The sequence below is a fragment of the Notamacropus eugenii genome, chromosome 4, assembly GCF_028372415.1.
Source record: "Notamacropus eugenii isolate mMacEug1 chromosome 4, mMacEug1.pri_v2, whole genome shotgun sequence".
Lineage (NCBI taxonomy): Eukaryota > Metazoa > Chordata > Mammalia > Diprotodontia > Macropodidae > Notamacropus > Notamacropus eugenii.
In genome coordinates this window covers 13283358-13303720 of record NC_092875.1, presented here as the reverse complement: position 1 = coordinate 13303720, position 20363 = coordinate 13283358, and the positions used below count along the sequence as shown (strand labels likewise).

At 52.3% G+C, this 20363-nt stretch overlaps 1 protein-coding gene across 8 annotated transcripts in view; it reads left to right on the top strand.

The window, feature by feature from the left end:
• Window positions 1-20363, top strand: part of DEPDC5 (DEP domain containing 5, GATOR1 subcomplex subunit) — a 112167-nt gene that overhangs the window by 55005 nt on the left and 36799 nt on the right. For 6 of the 8 annotated variants that reach the window (XR_011965236.1, XM_072599851.1, XM_072599853.1 and 3 more), the window contains exons 22-27: window positions 255-458; window positions 3940-4075; window positions 7311-7408; window positions 13588-13647; window positions 15704-15887; window positions 18815-18975. Coding sequence is in view for 7 of the 8 variants with exons in the window: in XM_072599851.1 (XP_072455952.1) it covers window positions 255-458; window positions 3940-4075; window positions 7311-7408; window positions 13588-13647; window positions 15704-15887; window positions 18815-18975 (843 nt within the window). In the remaining variant the exon portion in view is untranslated. The remainder of the gene's footprint in view (window positions 1-254; window positions 459-3939; window positions 4076-7310; window positions 7409-13587; window positions 13648-15703; window positions 15888-18814; window positions 18976-20363) is intronic. The other 2 variants (XM_072599854.1, XM_072599852.1) reach the window with 1 other exon arrangement.

Below are 20363 nucleotides of genomic sequence, written 5' to 3'. Positions count from 1 at the left end.
TTGTGTCAGGCAGGATTTGAATTCAGGTCTTCCTGACTCCTTTGGCCTTGATTTGTGGCTTGTTCCATCGCCATGATCTTTTGTGCATTTCTGAGTTAACTTTGGTAGAAAGTACGAGCTTGCTCCTCTAGGGCCTTAGTTTTGGAATTCCATGTCTTTCTTTCTCTCCGTTTGTCAGGAGTTGATCAGTTTTCTCAGATGTCTGTGTATCTCACTCTCATCTCTGCCTCGTGCTTGTCCATGGTAACCCACAGATGTCTTGGAGAACATGATGGAGAACCAGCAGCGGGACTCCAGTGCTCCAGGGAGATTCCATGTGGGCAGCGCCGAGTCCATGTTGCACATCCGTCCAGGTGGCTACACGCCGCAGCGAGCGTTGATTAACCCCTTTGCGCCATCTCGCATGCCCATGAAACTGACATCCAACAGAAGGAGGTGGATGCATACCTTTCCTGTGGGTAAGTCTTGGTGCTGCCACCTCCTCCCCTTCCGCCAGGACCCTGGTCCCTTCCTCATCCCATAGCTCTGTCTCCTTAGAACCTACCATCTTGGGTTACTGGATCCCTCAGCTCACCTGGTTCTAGCTTCAAGAAACATTTCTCTAGAGCCTGCTCTGTCTACAGTGCTGTGCTAGACTGTGGGAAATAAGGAGATGGGAATGATCCTTGCCATCAGGAAGTTCACAGTGTCATAGGGGAGATAGGACAGATGCATGGAGAGGTCCAGTCAGAGCAGAATGCTGGAAAGTCACTACAATGTAAGTTTTTTGAGGGCATGGCCTCTTTCTCATCTGACATGTGTCAGCTCAAACAGACACCTTTGTTTATGGTGAGCCTGGACATTGAGGGTAGTCCTTGCCTGGCCACCTCATTGGGAGGGAAGCATCTGGTAGCCTTTGCTACGCTGTGACTAGGGGAAGGGAGGTATGCAGGGTCCAACTTTCCCAGGGTCTCTTTCTATGGATGCCCATGTGGTAGTGAATTTAGGGGCTGAAACTTGGCTCGCCAGGAGGCAGAGCAGGGACTGTTTGTTGGGGACAGGTGTAGATGTTGCTGTGTCAGAGACACTGAGGCAGGTGGCAGGGAGACCAGGGTGTGATCCATCTTCCCACCCCTATGTTGTTGGTCACATGTCCCTGGGGGTGAGGCCACAGCCTGCAGTGGAGGCCTCTGTCCTAGCACTCAGGGAGTGTCTTCTGAATGCGACAGAGGAGGGCATGGGAAGGGGACACGCTCCCAAACTCAAGTGGAGAATGTGGGAATTGTCACCCCCTTGTCTCTGATTCCCCCAAGCTTGGATAGTTTGTCTCCCCCCACCCTATTCCTTGTCCTCACATCCTACCTTTGACCTGGGCTCACAGAATGGGGGGCTGAGGGTGATGGAGCTGCAGACCCAAGGCCTTCCCTGGAGCCCTCTGGGCAGGTCTGTTCTCCCCTCCTTGAATCTTGGATCTTGTTGCAGGCTTTGTGCTGTGGGTCAGTGAGTTTGGGGAGCATTGGGTTGGACTGGGCTGGCCCTCCTCTGCTCCTCCCCTCCATCCTTCTGTCTCCAGGGCAGGAGCAGCTTCTGTCTGTTGGGATTGCCCCCCAGGCCCCGGCCTCCTTTGGGCCCCAGCCTCCTCTGGGCCCCGGCCTCCTCTGGGCCCTGGCCTCCTGTGGGCCCCGGCCTCCTCTGGGCCCTGGCCTCCTGTGGGCCCGCCATGAGGGCTGCTCTGGTCCTTCCCCTTCCTCAGACCCCCTGGTTTTTCTGCCAGGCCTCTGCCTGTCCCATTATCTCTTCCTCCACCACCCTCACGGAGCCCTGAGGTTCTTCACCTTAGATGACCCCCAGCTGCCCTTGCCAGGCCTCATCCTCTGTTTGTTGTTCTCTGTCCTTTGTTCTCTGAGAGGACCACGACATCAGGAAGGTGAAGCCGTGACATGCAGGTGAATTAGATTTAAGTGAGACAGGGCTGTGTGAAGTTGCCAGCCTCACTTTGTCCTCCGGAGCCATGTGGGTCCAGTGGCCAGATAGAGATCTGGATAATTGGAGATGGTCCAGGATGCGTTGGGGGGGCCTTGGCCTTTTTAAGCTTTAATCCCTGGATTGACATTGCCTTGGTCAGTCTGAGAAAGGCCAGGCCTTGTCCGTCACCTCTCAAGGGGGCCAGCTTGCCCTTTGTTCCTGGGACCCTTTCCTCTTAGACCTTGCCCATTTGGTTTTTGTCTTCTGCTTCCTCATCCTTTCACATGTAGGCACTTGACGTGTGAAGTAACACATGTCACTGAAGTAACATTCAGTGAATAGGAGGCCCCTCTAAAAAGTGAGTCAAGTGATGGCCCCTTTAATTAAAAAAAAAAATCCAGCTGAGAGGGTAAGACCTTCAGGGTTTTGCTGACCAAAAGAGAAGGACCCCAAAACCAGTCGTTAAGTGGAGCTTGGGCAGGGACCTAGTGTGGTCCAATCTGTGACCTCTGGAGTGAAGTGGATTTAAGGTCTGGTCTAAGAGAAAAGAAGGGAGGGAGAGAGGGAGGAAAGAAAGAGAGAATCTAGCCAGAAAGAATCTACCCAGTAAACCCCAAGTTAACTGGGGCAGCTTCTGACCATCAAAATTCACCTTCCCTTGAAGAGGAGAGGGAGAGGATAAGCTGAGTTACCCAGCTGGCTGGGTCCCCATTGAGGAAGCTTGGACTAGTCAGCTTGTGTTTGTCCTTTCTTTTCATTACCTCCGTCAAAGCAAGAACCTGAAATGACCTTAGCCTTTTTAAAAGGGCCAGGGTTTCCCACTGCATCCTGGGCCATCGCTGGTCATCCTGATGAATATCTGGTCACTGGATCCAGATGGCTCAGGAGGAGAAAGTGAGGCTGGTGACCTTGCACAGCCCTCCCTCACTCAAATCCAAGTCAACTGTAAGTCATGTCATCATTCCTTGATGTCATGGTCCTCTGAGAATGAAGGACAAAGACAACTTTGCTTGTACTGGGACAATTTGCACTCATTGATAGGTTGCTTTAGAAGTTTTTTTGGGGGGTGGAGAGTGCCTGAGTCACACCTGGAGAATCAGCCAGAGATGGGAGAGGCTGAAGGCCAGTTAGGAGGGTGGTCCAGATGACCAGATGAGAGGCACCCTGGGCCCAGTTCAGCAGGGCCCAGAGCAGAGCAGGAGGCTCTGGAGATGAGGAGGGGCCTAGGTGAGAGACAGGGAAGGAAAACTGACAGGCCTTCACAGCTGATTGGATGGGGGGTGGTTAAAGGTGACACCAAGGCTCCCAACCTGAGAAATTTGGAGGATGACAGCATACTCAAAAATGAGGATGTTGGGAGGACAGGCAGGCAACCTTAGGGGAGAAAATGGCTAAGTTGAGATGCATTTGAGACATGCCAGGGCACATAACCAGTGGGCAGGGTGCATTGGGAATGGGGTCAAGGAAAGCAGGGAAGAGATGGGCCCTGAATTTGATAGTAGTTAGAATCATGTGGGAAGAGAAGAGATTTGAGCCTTTTGGCAGCTGAGTGGATATAGTCACCAGGAGATTGGAAGGCCAAAGTAGAGGGCCCAGAACGGAGCCCCAGGGTGGGGGTGGAGGCAGGGTACATGCCCAGTGGGCCCAGGATGGGGAGGAGGACCTGCCCACAAAACAGGGGAAGGGCAGGGTGAACCAACAAAGCAGGCCCAGGACTACACCAAGAAGGTGTGACTTAAATGGCAGAATGTGCTAAGAGGGTGTTCCCTGGAGGGGACAGGATCACCAAGGACCAAGTCTTGGGTGGGGGGAGAGGGGGATACAGTGGATAAGGACTAAGAAAGGCCTGAATGGCTACATAGAAGGTCTGGGTACCTCAGAGCAGTTTCAGTAGAGTTTGGAGCCAGAGGGGACTTGGGCTGAGAAGTGAGTGGGCTGCCAGGGTAAGGAGGGGGAATCTAAGAGCTCGCTGACCATTGGCTCTTGGTCCGGTAGGTCCATCTGGAGAAGCCATCCAGATCCATCACCAGACCCGGCAGAACATGGCAGAGCTCCAGGGCCGGGGACAGCGGGATCTCACCCACTCGTCTGCAGAGCTGCTGGAGCTGGCATATCATGAAGCTGCAGGAAGGTGAGGGTCCCAGGAAGAGTGCCTTGGGGCCAGGAGCATGGGCAGTATTATGTGGGCACCGGACCCTTGTGTGAGAGATGGACTTGTACTGGATCAGTTCCTGGGGCCCAGACACAGCAGAGAGTCACAGGGAGGCCAAGGTTTTGCCACAAGCCTTTCCCTCAGAGGATGCAGGGCAGGCTTCTGGAGCCTCCAGCTGCTGGGCTCCTGGAAGCCTTTCCCCAGTCCCTTTTGTTCAGTCATGCCCAGCTCTCCATGATCCCATTTGGCTTTCTTGGTGGAGTTACTGGAGGGGTCTGTCATTTTCTTCTCCACCTCATTTACAGAAGAGGAAAATGAGACAAACAAGGTGAAGTAACTTGCCCAGCGTCACCTAGCTAGCACGTGTCTGAGACTGGATTTGAACTCAGGTTCTCTAGGCCCCAGGCGTGGAGCTCTGTCCACCGCACCAGAAGCTGCCCACTCTTTGGTTTAGCAGTTGCTTGGTCATTGGAGTAGTTGGAGTTGAGTGATGTGGCCAGAAACCATGTTGCAGGGGATGCATGGAACATGTGGGGCCCGCCCCCTCCCAGAGCCTTTGTGGGGAGACGAGGCTCTTTACCTCAAACCTCATTTATCTGTTTGTTCATCGTATTTGCTTTTTCAATGAACACTCGTTCCCTCACTGTTTCTCTTTGTCTCTTCCTTACCCCCAACAACTTCCTCTCCTCTCCTTTCCTTCTCTTCCCCCTCCCTCTCTCCCTTTTCCTTCCTCCGTCACTCTCCTTCCTGCCCCCCCCTTTCTTCCTCTCTCTCCCCCACCCCCATCTCTTTCTTCTCCTTCCCCCTATTTAAAGGAACAAGGGCACCCTTGGAACAAGCATGGCTAGTGGCCCCCACCCCCTGGCCAGTGGGCTTCATTACCAATCCCCTGGAATCAGGTCAAATCCATGTTAGCGAGCAAAGACCATCCAGGTTCTAAAGATGGAAGGATTTCAGTAACTGACATTCCTCCTTCCCCAGGGGATGCTGCGTCTCCATAGGAGGTAGTAAAGGGCACCCACCAGCACCGCCCACCAGCCCTGTGCTCTCTCCATCAGGAGGCAGCTCTGCCTGGGCTTTTGTACTGGGATCTGGGCTGCTCTTCCTGAGGGACCCTCAGCAAGTTTCCTGCTTCTGTCTGGGCCTCAGTTTCTCCATCATTGGTAGCTTTGGAAGAAGCCCATACTTGGCACCTGCAGATCCAGTGCTCTGGGCCTGAGAGGCACCCCAGTCTGGCACCCTTGGCCTGGCACTCTGAGCTCAGCATCCCTGGCCTGGAGCCCCCAGCTTGCCTCTCTGTCTGTCCTCATGACCCAATTTCCATTTAAGGTCGAGTCAGGTGATGGCAGCTTCCCTGTCTGGACAAGCGGTAGGCTCTGAGCTAGGCCTGTATAAAGGAGAAGCTCGGGTTAGGGCCCTGCCCCTGCCTGCATTCCGCAGCAGCACCTGCTGCAGCGTTTGGAGCACCAGGCCAGCTTGGCACAACCTGAGTTCAGATCTAGCCTCCCTAGCTGGGTGCCCTGTGTGCCTCAGTTCCCTCCTCTGTACAATGGAGGCAGTGACAGTGCCTGCTTCTCAGGGTTGTTGTGAGGATCAGATGACGCCTCGCTGGTGAAGGGCCCGGCACCCGGGCACACTTCATAAACACCGGCCGCCTTTTTTCTTTTTTTGCATTTATTTAGTATTTAATTTTCCTCAGTTATGTGTAGAAACAGTCTGTAACATGCGTTTTTCAAGCTTTGAGTTTTGCATCCTCTCCCTTCCTTCCCTCACTGAGAAGGCCGGCTGTCCACGTGGGTCATATATGTGCAAATCCACATAGACCATACATGTTCAGTCATGAAAACTCATCCACCAGTCTTGTGAGAGAAAGCAGTCAGCATTAATTAAGCGCCTGCTGTGTGCCAGGCACTGAGCTAAGCCCCAGGGGGGACATAGAAGCCCCCCTTGAGAAACTCAGTCTCAGGACAGAGCAGATACTGAGCACTTAAATGGCCAATCATCCTGGGGGTTGGGCAGGGAGTGCTGAGACCAGGAAAGAGGAGGCTGCTCTGACCTTGGGATCCCCCCAGCTGTCCTTCTACCCATCTGAGCTTCAGTCTTCTCATTTGTGAATCAGAAAGCCGATCCACCCTCCAATGGGCCTCAGTGAGGCTTCCACGGAGGTGACTCATCTTGGTGCTGAAGTCTGTGCCCATCAGGACAAGGTCTGGCACATCTCACCAACTGTGAAGCCTGATTAGGTGGGCAGGGGCTCCTCTCCAGCAGGATGGCCACCAGCACATGCTCTTTTGTGAGACCCTGAGGGGGCTACCCTTGGCACTGTGGAAGGGAGTGTCCCACACTAGGAAAACCAGCTCTTGAGATGCCCAGGGTGCGTGGGGAGTGGATACTGTCTCCAGCAGTGCTGACTGCACTGCTCTCCTGCTCACTCCAGCCTTTGGTGCCCTGTGAGGTCTGTACACTCCATGTTACAGAGGCTTTCCTTGATTTCTCCAGAGGTTGGAGCCCCTGGGCTGGCCCTCGCTCTCCCTGCATGACCAGCTGGTTTCTCCTCTCTTGGAGAATGTCTTTGCCTGGAGCTTTCCCTTAGTTCTTTCCAGATCGGTGCTGTCTCCAGCACACGTGGCCCATGCTCTCTGCTCCATTCATCCTGCACGTTTCTTGCCTGAGTTTTGTAACCCCATCAGGAGTATTGGTCTAAAAAAGGCGGGGGGCCTGAAGGGCCCTTTGTGCACCTGCCCCCCACCTTTATGAACTGTGTGTCCTGATGAATGAGCTGAAGAAGCCTGATTGGAGCTTATTATCACATCCCAGGAGAGTCGGGCAGGACCCAGGCCTTTCTGTCAGTGATATGGATGTTGGACCGTGGCTAGTTTTAGAGCACCTACTGTGTGCAGAGGCACAGGGACAAATTTCAGGGAGCTTCCCTCAAGCGATTCTTGTCTGTGATGGTGCTCCATGCCTTCTCACTGCTGAGATTGGTGGGAGAAGGTGGTGTGTCATGGGGCACATGGAAGCAGGCATGAAAACTCCAGACTTTGGCCCCATTTGCTGGGACTTGGGACAACTGCCCTTCTTTGGGGTCACTGAACCTGTTGGGCTGGCTGGCTCCCAGGGAAGCTTTTTATTCAGTTACCATTTGAATGGTGAGTGGGGCAGAAGGGGCTGTCCCCTCTGCCCAGATCAACAGCTAGCCCTTTGCTCTCTGCAGGCACCTTCCTTCCCGCCAGCCTGGGGACTGCGTGTCCTTCCTGAATTTCAGTGGAACAAACGAGTTTTCTGCCCGCCTCCTCAGCAACAATGGCTCAGGTAATTGGTCCACTAGGTGGGAGCAGGCACAGGATGAGAGAACCAGGACTCGGTGCCATCTGTGACTATCTTTAGACTCTGTGTGCCATGCTGGGGGGTAACCCAGTTAGCAGCAGCCCTGTATAATTCATGGGGCTTGTAAGTGGGCCATGAGATCAGCTTTTGGGGTGATCATTTGGTGCTGAGGGTGGGCTCAGCTGTCATTCAGCAACCCTGGTCAGGCCACCTGCAGCCAACACGTTGCTGGTGCCAGAGGAGGCCATGGCATATTCTTGGCCACCAAGAACTTACAGGCAGGTTGGGAGGTGGGTCAGCAAGTTTAGTAAGCACTTACTGTGTGCCAGGCACAGGGCTAAAGCCTGGGGATGTAAAGAGAGGCAAATGATGGCCCCTGTCCTCCTAAAGGGGGAGACATCATAGAACCAGCCATGGATAGATGGCTGTGGGCGGGACAGATTGGAGAAGACCCCCAGAGGGAAGGCGCCAGAATTACAGGGGCGGAAAAAGGCTCCCTGGGGGAGCTTTAGCTGGGACTTGAAGATAGCCAGAGGAGAAGGGAGAGAGCACCAGGCATGAGGGACAGCCAGTGCAAATGCCAGGAGTCTGGAGATGAGTTGCCAGGAGGCACTGCATTGATGAAGGCTGGGTGGTGAGGGGAGGGGAAGTCTGGTATGGGAAGATGTTGGGGCACTTTACCCAACAGACAGGATCCTATGTTTGATCCTGGAGGTGATTGATAGGGAGTTGATGGGGTTGATTTAATGAACTGGGGGCAGTTTAATGGACTTGGGGCCCACGGGTGTGTGGACCTACTGCATTGTGGAAAGATCCCTTTGGCAGCTGAGCAGAGGCTGGATTGGAGCTGGAAGAGGTGTGGAAGGCAGAGCCCTCCCTCCCCCAGCAGCTGTGGCAGGAGCCCAGGAGGTATCAGGCTGGGGGCAGGGTCAGAGGAAGGAGGGGATGCCTTAAATGAGACGGTATTGAACGGATGGTTAGGGAAGGGTCAGGGTGGATGTTGACACCAGGGAAGGAGGACTCGAGATGGAATGGAGAGAAGTAAGTGGGAGGGCTTCCCACCAGAGGGGAGGAGCATGAGTAGCCTGCCTGGAATAGAGGCTTGGTTTCTTAGTTTCTCAGGTGTTTGGATCCCTGAGCTGGCCATTGGGTGAGATACAGATACAGCCTGGCCCTCTCGGAGATGCTAGTCCAGTAAGGGCTGAGGTTCCCAGACCACTGAGTGGATAAGAGTTGTGGGGATGGTGTGAGGGCGCTGGGTGTGCATTCAGGGAAACCTGAGTTCACATCCCTTCAGGCTCTTCCCTGGAATGAGGAGTTTGGACACGAAGCCCTCAGGTGCCTGGCCTGGCCTCGGCCACACGTGGTCTGTGGGAGCCCACATCTCACCAAGGCTGCAGCTGGCAGGGAGGTCGGTGATCTGCACTGGCAGAGAGTTTGTTCCCCTCTAGGAGGATCCTACCCTGAGGAAATCACAGAGCAGGCCACAGAGAGATAGCCAGAAAGCCACATCCTTTGCCTGGGCACGAGGAAAAGTGGGTGTTGGAGCTCTGCTCTGCCAGATGAAGAGAAGGGGCCGCCTGCCACATGCTGGAAGGGCCCATCCTGACGGAGTGTGAATGTGGCTCTGCAGGCCCAGGAGAGGCCCCAGCTTGAGGCCTGGCCAGCAGGCTTTGTTTGGGTCCAGGGGGAGGATTGCCTGCTGGGGAGCAGCTTTGGACAGGGCCCTGACCAGGCAGCTGGCCCCTCGTCCTCACAGCTTGCAGCTACCTCCATAGTAAATCATCCTTGTACTAAAGAAGAAAGCCCCCCAAACGCAGACCACACACAGCCATGGTTGGAGCCTCATCTGTTCTCCAGCTGCACTGGGGATCCTGGGAGTCTCTGAACCTTCTGTCTCTCAGCAAAGAGGAAGCTGGTGTTGGCCCCTCCCAGCTTTCCTACTTTCCTCATTTTGAATGGGAAAGAAAGTGTCTGAGTGGAAGCTTGGATCTGGGTACTGAAAGGCCACCAGTACAACTTAAGCTGCTCTTTGAATTTCTTGGAAGTTCGGAATCTCCTTTATTCCAAGCCAAGTAAATCATTCCTCAAGTGTTTGTTACACCATCATGTGGCCTGTGCACTGAGTGTAGTGCCTGGCATGAGGCATGGTGCCCATTCTAACACCTGGATGCCCTTGCCTGCAGCAGTGCAGAACAGGTGCCACCGAAGGGTGGTCTGAGCCGCCAGAGGGAGTGAGGGTGCGGGGAGAGTCAGGAAGACTTTTTAGAAGAGGCGTCTTTCTTTGAGTTGGTCTGAAAATTTCAAAGTGTTCACTGGGGAAGGCATTCGTGTAGTATCAAACAGTGAATTTTAAAAATTCATTTCCTTTCTTACTGAACTGGGGGCAAAGGAGCATTTACTGAAAGCCAAGGGGCACAGGGGACAGCCAAAGGTTGGGTTCCTCTCACTCCTGCCAGTTCAGCAGTCTAGGCTGCCTCTTGAGAGGTTGACTTGGTTATCCGGTGTGCCAGCCATCCCTGCTAGCCTCGTGGCATCCACCAGTCTGACAAGCATGGCGTCATCAGTATCACAGACAGGTTTACAAAGCGCCTCTCAAATATTACGTGGTTTGATCCTCGTGACATCCCTGGGAGGTGGGCTTATGATTCCCTTTTTACACATGGAGAAACGGAGGCAGGCACAGCTTACGTGACTTACCCAGGGCCACACAGCTAAGTGTCTGAGGCTGGATTGGAGCCTGGGCTTTTGTGACGGCTGGATCCAGCGCTGTGTCCTGTGCTGCCAGCTGCCGCTGTGACAATCATGTCTATCTAAATCACAGACTTTCATAGTGGGAAGGGACCCCGTTAGCCTTTCAGTTTGGCTTGTGTTTCTCAAGAGGATTGCACTGTCGGGCATGCATGGGTAATGTTCCCAGTAGGGCCAAGGATGGTGTCTGTGTCGTTGGCCCTACACCATTGTCTTCTGAGAGCTGTATCTTTAAACGATCAGAGGAGATGCTCAATTGCAATTGGCCCCCAAAGCCCCCAGGTTAAGAGCCTTGACCTAGAGAGTTTCTCTTGCTTGCCACTTGGTCAATCCAGGCCCACTTTGGGGGCCAGATATTAGAGTCAGGGTGTATGTGGGGTGGGGAGGACAGATTGTAGGCTATGTATTGCCTATGTGGTGTGGTGGTTGCTGGGAAATCTCGACTTGTACCCTAGGATTAGCCTCCCCTGTAACCGGCTGGCCCCTACAGTCTGGAAATGCTCAGGCACCGCTCAGCCCCGTCTCCCATCAAGGAATCTAGACTCATTTGAGGCTCCCACCTGGCCCTTCCTGACTGACCAACCACCGGAGAAGAGAGTACAATTAACCAGTTTTATCACTGGGCACCAGATGGCAGCAGAGACACAACATCTCTGTCTTTAAGTGAACATTGATGGAGACTCTTTGATTGGGGGCAAAAAAGGGGGACACAGGCAAAAGGAAGACTGCGTTTCTTTTCTTCATTAGCGCTTGGCTTATGTACCTAGTACTGTGTGCTTGGGTTCTTTGGCCGTGGTCTCCTGGGAGCTTTGGAGAAGTTTCCCATTTCCCCTTAGTGAGTGTAGACTAAGGGCCCCTTGTTGCCTGCTCTCCAAGAACAGATGTCCAACAAAACTGACCCGATGATCCTCCTGGCTTCCTGGTGCCAGCCTGCAGACTCAGTGCCAAGGGCCTCGGGCCTGGCCAGCCCATCCACAGGCACTCTGCCATCGAGGAAGCCCAGCCCTTTGCCACGAGGCCGTCATGCCTGGTCACTTCGGGCCAACACATGGAAATGAGCCCCCTCCCCCACCTCCTCCTCCTGTCCTAACCCAGTCCTTCTGTAATGGGTAGCACTCAGAGCTGGGACTGCTTGGCTCCGTGTTACCGTGGCAGGGGGTCTCCGTGGAATGCCCCGGGGCTGTGTGCCTGGCTGTGGCTTAGGGTTTTATTTAAGGATAGATTTTTATTTGGATATAGGCCTGGATAACAGTATCTAGCATTTTTATAACTCTTTGGGGTTTGCCAAGCCCTTCGTTGTTGTTTCACCTTGTTCTTACAACAACCCTTAGGGAGATGCTGTTAGCCCCATTTTTACAGATGAGAAAATTGGAGCTCAGAGAGGAGAAATAACCTCCTAGGAGCCTGCTGGGATCTGAAGTAGGATTTGAACTCAGGTCTTCCTGACTCTAATGCTTTTTCTAGCTGGGCTGTGCAGTGGTTAGAAGCTCTGAGTTCAAATCCACGTCCGATACTTACTAGCTAGGGCAGGTCACTTAATCCCTGTCTGCCTCACTTTACTCAGCTCTAAAATGAAGATAAGAACAGAACCTACCTTCCAGGATTGTTGGGAGAACCAAATGAGTCAATCCTTGGAAAGCCCTTAGCACAGGGCCCTGAAGTCAGTGCCGCAGAAATACTGGCTCTCAGGATGATGACCATCAGCTCTCACCCGCTCTGCCATCTGGCTGCCAATAGAGGGCGAGCTTCTCAAAGTTCTCAATGACACAAAGTCAGGAGACCTCACTCTGTCAGGTCCAAAGAGGTCTCAGCCCACCCCAGCTCTGGCCCCAGTACAATAAATTCATTGTTTGGTGTAAACATTGGGTCTGAAAAACTGACCTTTCTAATAATACAAGACAGGGAAAACTCAGAGAAATGTGTCTGCGAAAAGGAGGTGTGTGGTCAGTGGCTTGTATGTGTCCCTAGTACGATGGGGCAGGTGGCAAGGCTGGCAATCCTGGGGCCAGCACCAAGGTCAGGGTGGCTTCTACCTCCTCTGCCCGGGGAAGCCCACTTATGGAGGACTACTGGAGTTCCAGGGGCAGCAGCCAGGATGGTGGAAGATGAGTGGAAGGAGCTGGGCTTGTTGAGCCTGCAGAGGAGAAGCTGATAGCCTCCAGTCATCCTGTGAAAGGACATGCTGTGTTTGCTTCCAGGAGCTAGGGTGTGGACGTTGTGAGGAGGCACATTTGGACTTGCTTTGGGCGGCTGTGAGCTCCCTCCCAGTGGGGGCTTTGGTCAGGGTAAAGTGGGAGTTTGGCAGCATCAGGTATCAAAAGCCACCCCAGAAGAGATGCTTGCGATATGGTTAACGCAGGTTCAGTGTGAGGATCCAGCTCTGTGTCCCCTGAGACAAGTTGCTCAGCCCTCTGGGCCTCTGTAGAATGCAGGGTAGCCTCTATGGTCTCAGCATCGCCCCTCCATGGGTCCTCCAGCTCCTGGAGCAGCCCATCAGTGGAAGGCACAGAGCTATCACTTGAGATTGTCTTCAGGAAGATGGAAGTGGGTCCATGGGTTTGACAGTGACCAGGCCTTTTTTCATATCGCTGTCCTGGGCTAGGCTTAGGTCAGTAGTCGTGTGACCCAGGAGCCAGTTTTGTATCATGACTTGAGAACTTTGCTTCTTCTCTCCTCTGGGAGACCTGGGATAAAGCCCCTGGCCTCTGAACCTTGACTGTACTTGCAGGTAGAGGAGGTGGCTTGGCTGATAAAACACCAGTCACATTGCTTTGTGGTCTCAGTGTCCCAGGTTGCTTAGCTGAGGCAGCCAGGTGATGAATGTGAAAAAGGGGGTGGTTCAAAACATGCTGCATCTTCCCTACCCTTGACATCCCTTTTCCTCACTGGAGTGGGCTCCACCAAATGACTGGAAGCATTTAACTCAAGACACAGTATTTGGCTCCTCTGTGGGGACTTGGAGGATCATGGGGGTTCCTGGTGTGAGAATTCCCTCCCCCAGCATCAGTCTCAGCTTCCCTATCACTCCGTAGATAAGTCTTAGGGAGTGGTTTGAGATTGACTTGCCCAGGGTCACACAGCCAGGAAGTGTCCGAGGGTGGATTCGAACCCAGGTCTTCCTCACTTGAGTTCATTTCTCTTTCTGCTGTGCCATTTCCTTCTTAGGCACAGCAAGACAGAAAACACCTAGTGTGTGCTCACTGGGTGCCAGGAGCAGGACTACAAGCATAAGTTCAAAGAACTCAGGGAGCTTATACTCTAACAGGGAAGACAGTACACAGCCAAGGTTCTCGTGTCTCCTTTATGACCACGAAGTTGGGGCGTCACAGCAAGACCCTTCATGTGTTGCAGCATGAGGGTAGGGGGCGGGGGGGGGCGACTTGCTTTCGCCAAGTGTTTCTCCATCTTTCTAGGATCCAGGGCCCCGAACAAGGACTCTCTAGAAGACAGTGTATCTGCCTCTTCAGATCCAAGTAAGGGGGGAGAGGGGCAGCCAGTCAGAAAAGGGTGTGGTGGGGCGGGACCATCACTCTGTGGCTATACGGTCGAGAGAGAACAATAAGGGAGAGTTTAAACTTGGCCGGGACAGCTTCTGTTCTGTTGGGAGGAGGAGGAGGATGGGAAGAGGTTAGCTCTGTCCCTGGCTAATTGGAGGTGACAGGTGAAGGAGAGAACTCTGGGGAGGGGCTAGCTTTCAGTTCGAGGCATCAGGACCGGCTTAGCAGAGGAGACATCTGGTGAGCTGAGTCTTGAGGAAGGCGATTGACGTGCATTAGCCCCATTGCTGAGACCTCCTTGGTTCGAAGGGAGCTGACAGGAGTCCAGCAGATGGTGGCCCACCTGCTGTCCAAGGGGTGGTGTGCTTAAGGTAGAGGAGGGGCATCCATGCAGGCCCACCTTCCTCCAGTCAGGTCTCCGCCCTGCCCCAGCAACCCAAGCCCTGGCCTTGGGGGGAAGGGGAGAGTTAGAATGGCCTCACTGGAAAAACAGAAATGAGTTAGAATCTGTGCATTTGTCAGCGACAAGGCCTCTCTTCACATCGCTGTCATGAACTAGGGTTAGACCCAGGATAGCTTTGTGTTAGGATTCAAGATCTTTGCGTCTTTCTTATAAGGGGACTTTGGATGGAGCACCTGCCCTCTGAGCCTTGATGTTTGTCCAGCAGAAAACGTTGTCAGAGCATTTTAGCTCTTCTGAATGCTCGGAAGAGGCTGGCACAGCTTGACTGTGTGCAGAGATGCAGAGCTGAGCAAAACAAGATCTGCCCTCAGGGAGCTTCCAATCTGGATCTTTGAGCTTAAGTGTAGCTGAGAGGGACAGAAGAAAGGCTCTTGGAGGTCTGGTTCCTGGGAAGGCCCTGGTCACTGGGCCCTCGGGCCTACAACAGTCTAGCCATGTCTACCTTCCCCGAATGTGATGGTGACTCTAGTCCTCAGAAAACCTCCTCACCGTCTATCTGGGCCTGTCTCAATATGTGACTGCTGGGGCCTTCACAGGCTACCTAGTACATCCCCCTTGTTTTACAGAGAGGGAAAATGAGGCTTTTACGTGAGGCCAGCAGGATTTCAGTCCAGGCCTTTGGTGGCCACACCCATGCTTTTTTACCTGACTCCTGCCATCTCTCAGAGGGAAGCAGTCGCACTCCCGTTGAGAGAATTAATTAATACCAGAATGTGCTTAGAAAGTTCCTTGGATATTAATGACAATGCCTGGCTTTTTTGTGCTTTGTAAAAAGTTCAAGGCACATAGATGTCCACGTGTTCATTTGAACCTTCCAGCAGCTGTTAGGAAGGTATGTGAGATGTTTCCTCATTTTACAGATGAGAAAACAGCCTTACAGAAGCAAGGAGACTTTCCCAGAGTCAGTAAGGGTTTTTAAGTGTCAGAAGTGGGTTTCCCTGATGTACGTCTCAGGGCATTGTGCACTCTGGTCACAAAGCTGCTCAGACTGATGTTCCCTGAAGGCCGCCCACAACATGCCTGAATGTGGACTTTTTCTGGACTCCCAAGCATAGAAATCACCTTTCTTGGTCCCCCTCTTTTGGGGATGCAGGGCTCCTTCTCCTCTTTAGCTGCTGGTAGAGTGCCCTGATGTCCAGAGGCAGGAGCTTTTCCGCTCATCTCCCATCCCCTTTCCCTCTTGAGTCTGTTGCTTGGGTGGCCACCTCTGCAATCCCTCCTGTTTATGCCCTGTCCGCTGCTCTCCTCCCACCCTGCACAGGCGGGCCTGGCAGCCTCTGCTCTTGGCTTCTGGGGCAGCGGTGCCTGCCCTGCCATGTAACCCACCAGCCTCGCATCTCTGCAGCTTGTAACTGACCGATGACCATGAGGGTTAGCTGAGTGCCCCGTTGCATGATGGGATCAGTTACGCATGTGCGCTACCCTGGTTAACAAGCTCTGTCTCTCTCTCTCTCCCCCCTTGTTCCTCCCCCTCTTGGCGCCCCAACCCCTTCTCGCTCTGTTCCTCCTCTCCCCACACCCCAAACGTTCCTCGTGGGGGAACGCCCGCGACTTCGGGCCCCGCGGCAGTTCTGACGCTGTCTGCTCCCCCTGTAGTACCAGGCTTCTGTTGCACAGTCGGAGTGGACTGGAAGTCTCTCACTACTCCAGCCTGCCTGCCCCTCACCACTGACTACTTCCCAGACCGCCAGGGCCTCCAGAATGACTACACGGAAGGCTGCTATGACCTACTCCCCGAGGCAGACGTGGACAGGTGAGTGTATGGAGCTCTACGGCCAGCTGATGCCAAGTGGGCTCACACTTGTTCACACCTGCCTGCTGGAGACCCAGCTCTTCTCCAGCTCTGCGTAGTCTCTCCATACTGATACCCTTCCCCTCCCACATCCTTACTCGGATCCCTCTTCGTATGTAACTGAACCCACCATGGCTGACAGCTACTATGCCCCATTCTACCCCAGTAGTCCACCACCTCTCCAATCAATGAGGGAGGCAGGCTTCCCCTCACCAGCATTGCCTGACATGTCACTGTGAACCATGGTATGGATCAGGCATTGGACATCTTCCCACAGGGTTTCCCTTTATGTCCTTTCCTTGTGTCCATTGCTTTTTGGGATCAAGCAGTTTTTTTGTTTTCAGAAAATGTCATGATGTAAGATCTGTTCACTTTTGCTTGTGGACATGAGTCCTCAACAATCCATCTGCACGGCTTAGAGGTGACTGAATTGTCCTCCCCCTTTGAGCTGGAGGTGATGCTGGGAGGCACATCTCTAAGAGAGCCAGTGATGGGAGAGTTCCACACCCACTGGCTGTGCAGAGAGTGGCATCAAGGATGGGGAACCAGGCAGTGCCCCTGGGGGGCTAAATGCTGCCTTCTCCCAGTAAGAGCAATGATCTAAATATAAAGAACTCAAAAGAAAGCTGTAGTGTATGATCCGGTTCCAGTCTCCCCTTGCAAACTGAGTGGTCACGGTCACACAGAGGCCACCGGGCTTGGCTGACGTGTCGCTTAGTTTTGCTGCCACTCTGGGGTATCCCAGGACCTTGCTCATTGCTTGTGTGTGGGTAAGGTCAGAATTCCTGAGCAGTAAGAAAGGCATGTGCCTCTGATAAGGCATACAGGGTGTGAAGGCCTCCCTCCAGAAGCTGGGTAGGCACACACTGTACCTAGAGCTCCACAGAGAGATGATGCAGCCTGCAGGAAGCTTCCTGGTACAGACACTTGTACATTGGAGTTACACCAAACAGGGATGTCGAGGTGACGGCTCCCGTGATGATCTGAGGGGCCCATCTTGGGCAGGTCCAGCATCGGGGACCTGGTTCCAAGCCCTCCCTGAGCCTCACAGGCCAGTCACACTTACTTGTCTCCTGGCCCTGCTTGGGTGCTGTCTTCCCTGTTAGAATGTTAGAATCTCTCTGCCTTCTTTAGTATTCCCAGAGCTTAGCACGTTAGCATGGTGCCCGGCTCATAGAAAAGGGTAAGCTTACCCCTTCTGTGCATCTACCAACAAGCCAGTTGGAAAAACAAAAGGAAATTTGCGTATGTCTTTTTCAGGCAAGCTAAGGAATCATGCAAAATTTTTAATTTTTTTATTGAAGCAAGTATTTTATTATTTCCATTTCACCTATTTCTGGAGGGATTTGGAGTAATTACACATTACAACAGTAAGACTAAAACATTTAGAATCGTATATAGGACCAAACAAACACCATCTATATGAAGCAGTAGTAGATTTCTGGGTATCTAAATCAGAAATTCCTTGTCAGAAATCACTGCGATTTATGCAGCCAGGCTCGATCTCCAAATTAAACTTTTTAGGGCAGTTTTGTCTCACAGAAAGGACATGTCTGAGTGATGAATGCCTTGGATCATAGTCTCAGTGCATAGAATGTGCATTTAAAATATAAGTAATTTTTAAAGGAAGTCACAAAGTTTAGAATTTTCTCTCATCTTGTTTTCAATACTTAATAGATAGGTTTCTATGACACACTAATGGGTATCAGATAAATTTCTGTAATTGTGCCTTCTTAAGTTTCAACCAACCCAAGGTGGTATGAGGCCACGCTTTGTACGTCTTGTAATTTGAATCCATAAATCTGCATCCAGATGCTCTCTCTAAATTTACCTCCCTTTAATTAATATTTCCCACCTGAGGTCTAGCCTGCCTCCAAAGACTTCTAAATCCTCCTCCTCATCTGCTTGATCACAGTTCCTGTAAACGTAACATTTTACCAGATAATGAGAAATCGACAAGTATTTAAAATGTCCTGGCTTTTCTTTTTCTGAGTGTCCTTAGAAATGGAAGGAACAGTATGCATGTTAAGGCAGGTAAAGCATATTACGTATTAAAGCGTATTAAGGTCTTTAAGACGTTATCTTAATGAACAAAAATTGGATTTCACAGTTCTCCAGAAGAGCAGCAGAATTCCCAGCTCAGTCCTTTTTAGTTATTTTTTTTCTTGTCTAGAGAGAGGCAGTTGGTGGCCCAGCACATGGAGTGCTGGGCCTGGAGTCAGGAAGACCTGAGTTCACATCTGACCTCAGGCACTTACTAGCTGGGTGACCTTGGTCCAGTTATGAACCACTGTGTGCCTCAGTTTTCTTAGCTGTAAAATAGGAATCATAAGAGCACTCACCTTCCTGGGTGGTTGGGATGATCCACTGAGATGAGATTTGTAAAGTGCCCTGGTGCCCTTCGCAGGGAGCGCCTTCGGGACACACTTTGGGAAGCTATCTAAGTGCATCTATTCATCGTGTACTCTTTTTATTTTTAAAGAAAAAATGAGTTTTCCATAGAAACTGAGTATTGGTCACCATCTAAATTAATTTAATGTATCTCCTATTAAATAGTTAAATTTAATTCCCACCTTTTACAAGCCTTGTAGTGCACATATGTGCCTCCATTTCTTGCCTTGGCATAATCTAGTTCTCTGTTGGTCACTGAAATGAAGAGTAACTGCTCAGGACAGAGAGGGCCTAGGGGGAGAGCATGCCTGGGGTTTCTGGTCCAGGTTGGGCTCTCTAAGATGGGATGGAGGGAGAGGGCAGTGGCCCTGGGAGGGTGTTGATGCCCTGCCCTCACACTGCCCCAGTGCCCCAGTGTCGGAGGACCTCAATCCTGACTGCCACTGCCCTGGCAAAAGAGCTGCTACTGCTCTGATAGAATGACTATGTCTTTGCAGGAGGGATGAGGAGGGCATGCAGATGACTGCCCAGCAGGTGTTTGAGGAGTTCATTTGCCAGCGTCTCATGCAGGGTTACCAGATCATAGTGCAGCCCAAGCCACAGAAAACCAACCCAGCTGTGGCCCCTCCCCTGAGCAGCAGCCCGCTCTACAGCCGTGGTGAGTAGCACCCAGTCTTTGTCTCTGCCTCCGTCCACTGTCCCTTTCTCTCTCTTCCTCCTCTCTCTTGGTCTCTCTGCCTCTCTCTATGTCTCTCTGTCTCTCTATATCTCTGCCTCTGTGTCTCTCTGTCTCTAGTTCTGCCTCTATCTCTGCCTCTCTCTATGTGTGTCTCTCTTGGCCATTTTATCTGTTCTCACTGCCCCCTTCGTTATGGGAACTAGATTGTCCAGAGAACTCTGAGCACCAAGTGCTTCAGCATTTGGAAGCTCCCTGAGGGCAGGGACGTTGTGTCTCTGGCCCAGAGCCTTCCTCTCTGTAAGGCCAATGCAATAGCTCATAGCTGTCGCTATGAATATGCATGCATATTTCCAGGATAAATTCGCAAAATATAAATAACTCTCTTCCTCAAAGGCAAAACCAAAACATTTATTCATTTACCAGAAAGCCAATCCCACTGGTAACAAAGAAGTTTATACACACCACCGGTCCTGACAGCCTGAAGCCTTCCCTCTCTTAGGCCTCCCCACAAACAAGCTCCCTTGGGCAAAATTCCTCCCTTTCTCACTTGCTCCAACTGCTCTGCCTCAGCTCTGCCTCCCTCTCACTTCCTGCTGTACCCATTTGGCAAACACCTCCCACCGTGGGCTCCTTGTGCGTCAGCCTCTAGACTCAGGCTCCATCATAGCAGTCAGCTGGGCCTGAGCTCAAAGCAGGTCCCATAGGCCACTTCATGGGAGGGAAAGATCTTCCCATTCCATTAACATTCCACCCTCTCTGCGGAAGCCTCCCCTGCCCACCTACTTGGTAGTGTGTTGTGAGGAAAGGCTCTTTGAGTCTTCAGGTACAGAGAAGCCTTGGCAGTGTTGGTCAGTGGTGGATGGGAGGCCACGCTCTGAACCTTGGCACTTGACCTGGACATTCCCAAAGCCAGCATCAGTGATTCCTCCCTGTTGGTCAGAGCCACTTTCTGCTCCGAGGCAAGCAAGCTGCATTGGCTTCCTCAGCTCCATCTGATCGGAACAGTCCTGGCTCCTTCTTTCCCTTTGTGTGATGCTCTGCTTTCAAGGCCCAGGGTGGAAACAGTGATGAGGTTATCAGTCCCCTTCTACAGCCAAAGAAATTGAGGCTGAGACAAGATGAATGTGCCTAGCACATAGCAAGTCCCATAGCAAGTCAGTGGCAGAGTCAGGGCTCCAATGTGTTTCTGCTTCCAAATTTGGGCCTCCTTGCTCCCCCTTGCACATAGCACAATGACATAAACTAGGGTGTTAGAGTCCTCTGTGCGCATTTCTTGGCCATCTCTTGGATTGTAAGCCCTCTGAGGGCAAGGCCTGAGCCTCATGTGAGTCCAGAGTGTCCCCTAGAGCCAAGCAGACACTCAGAGT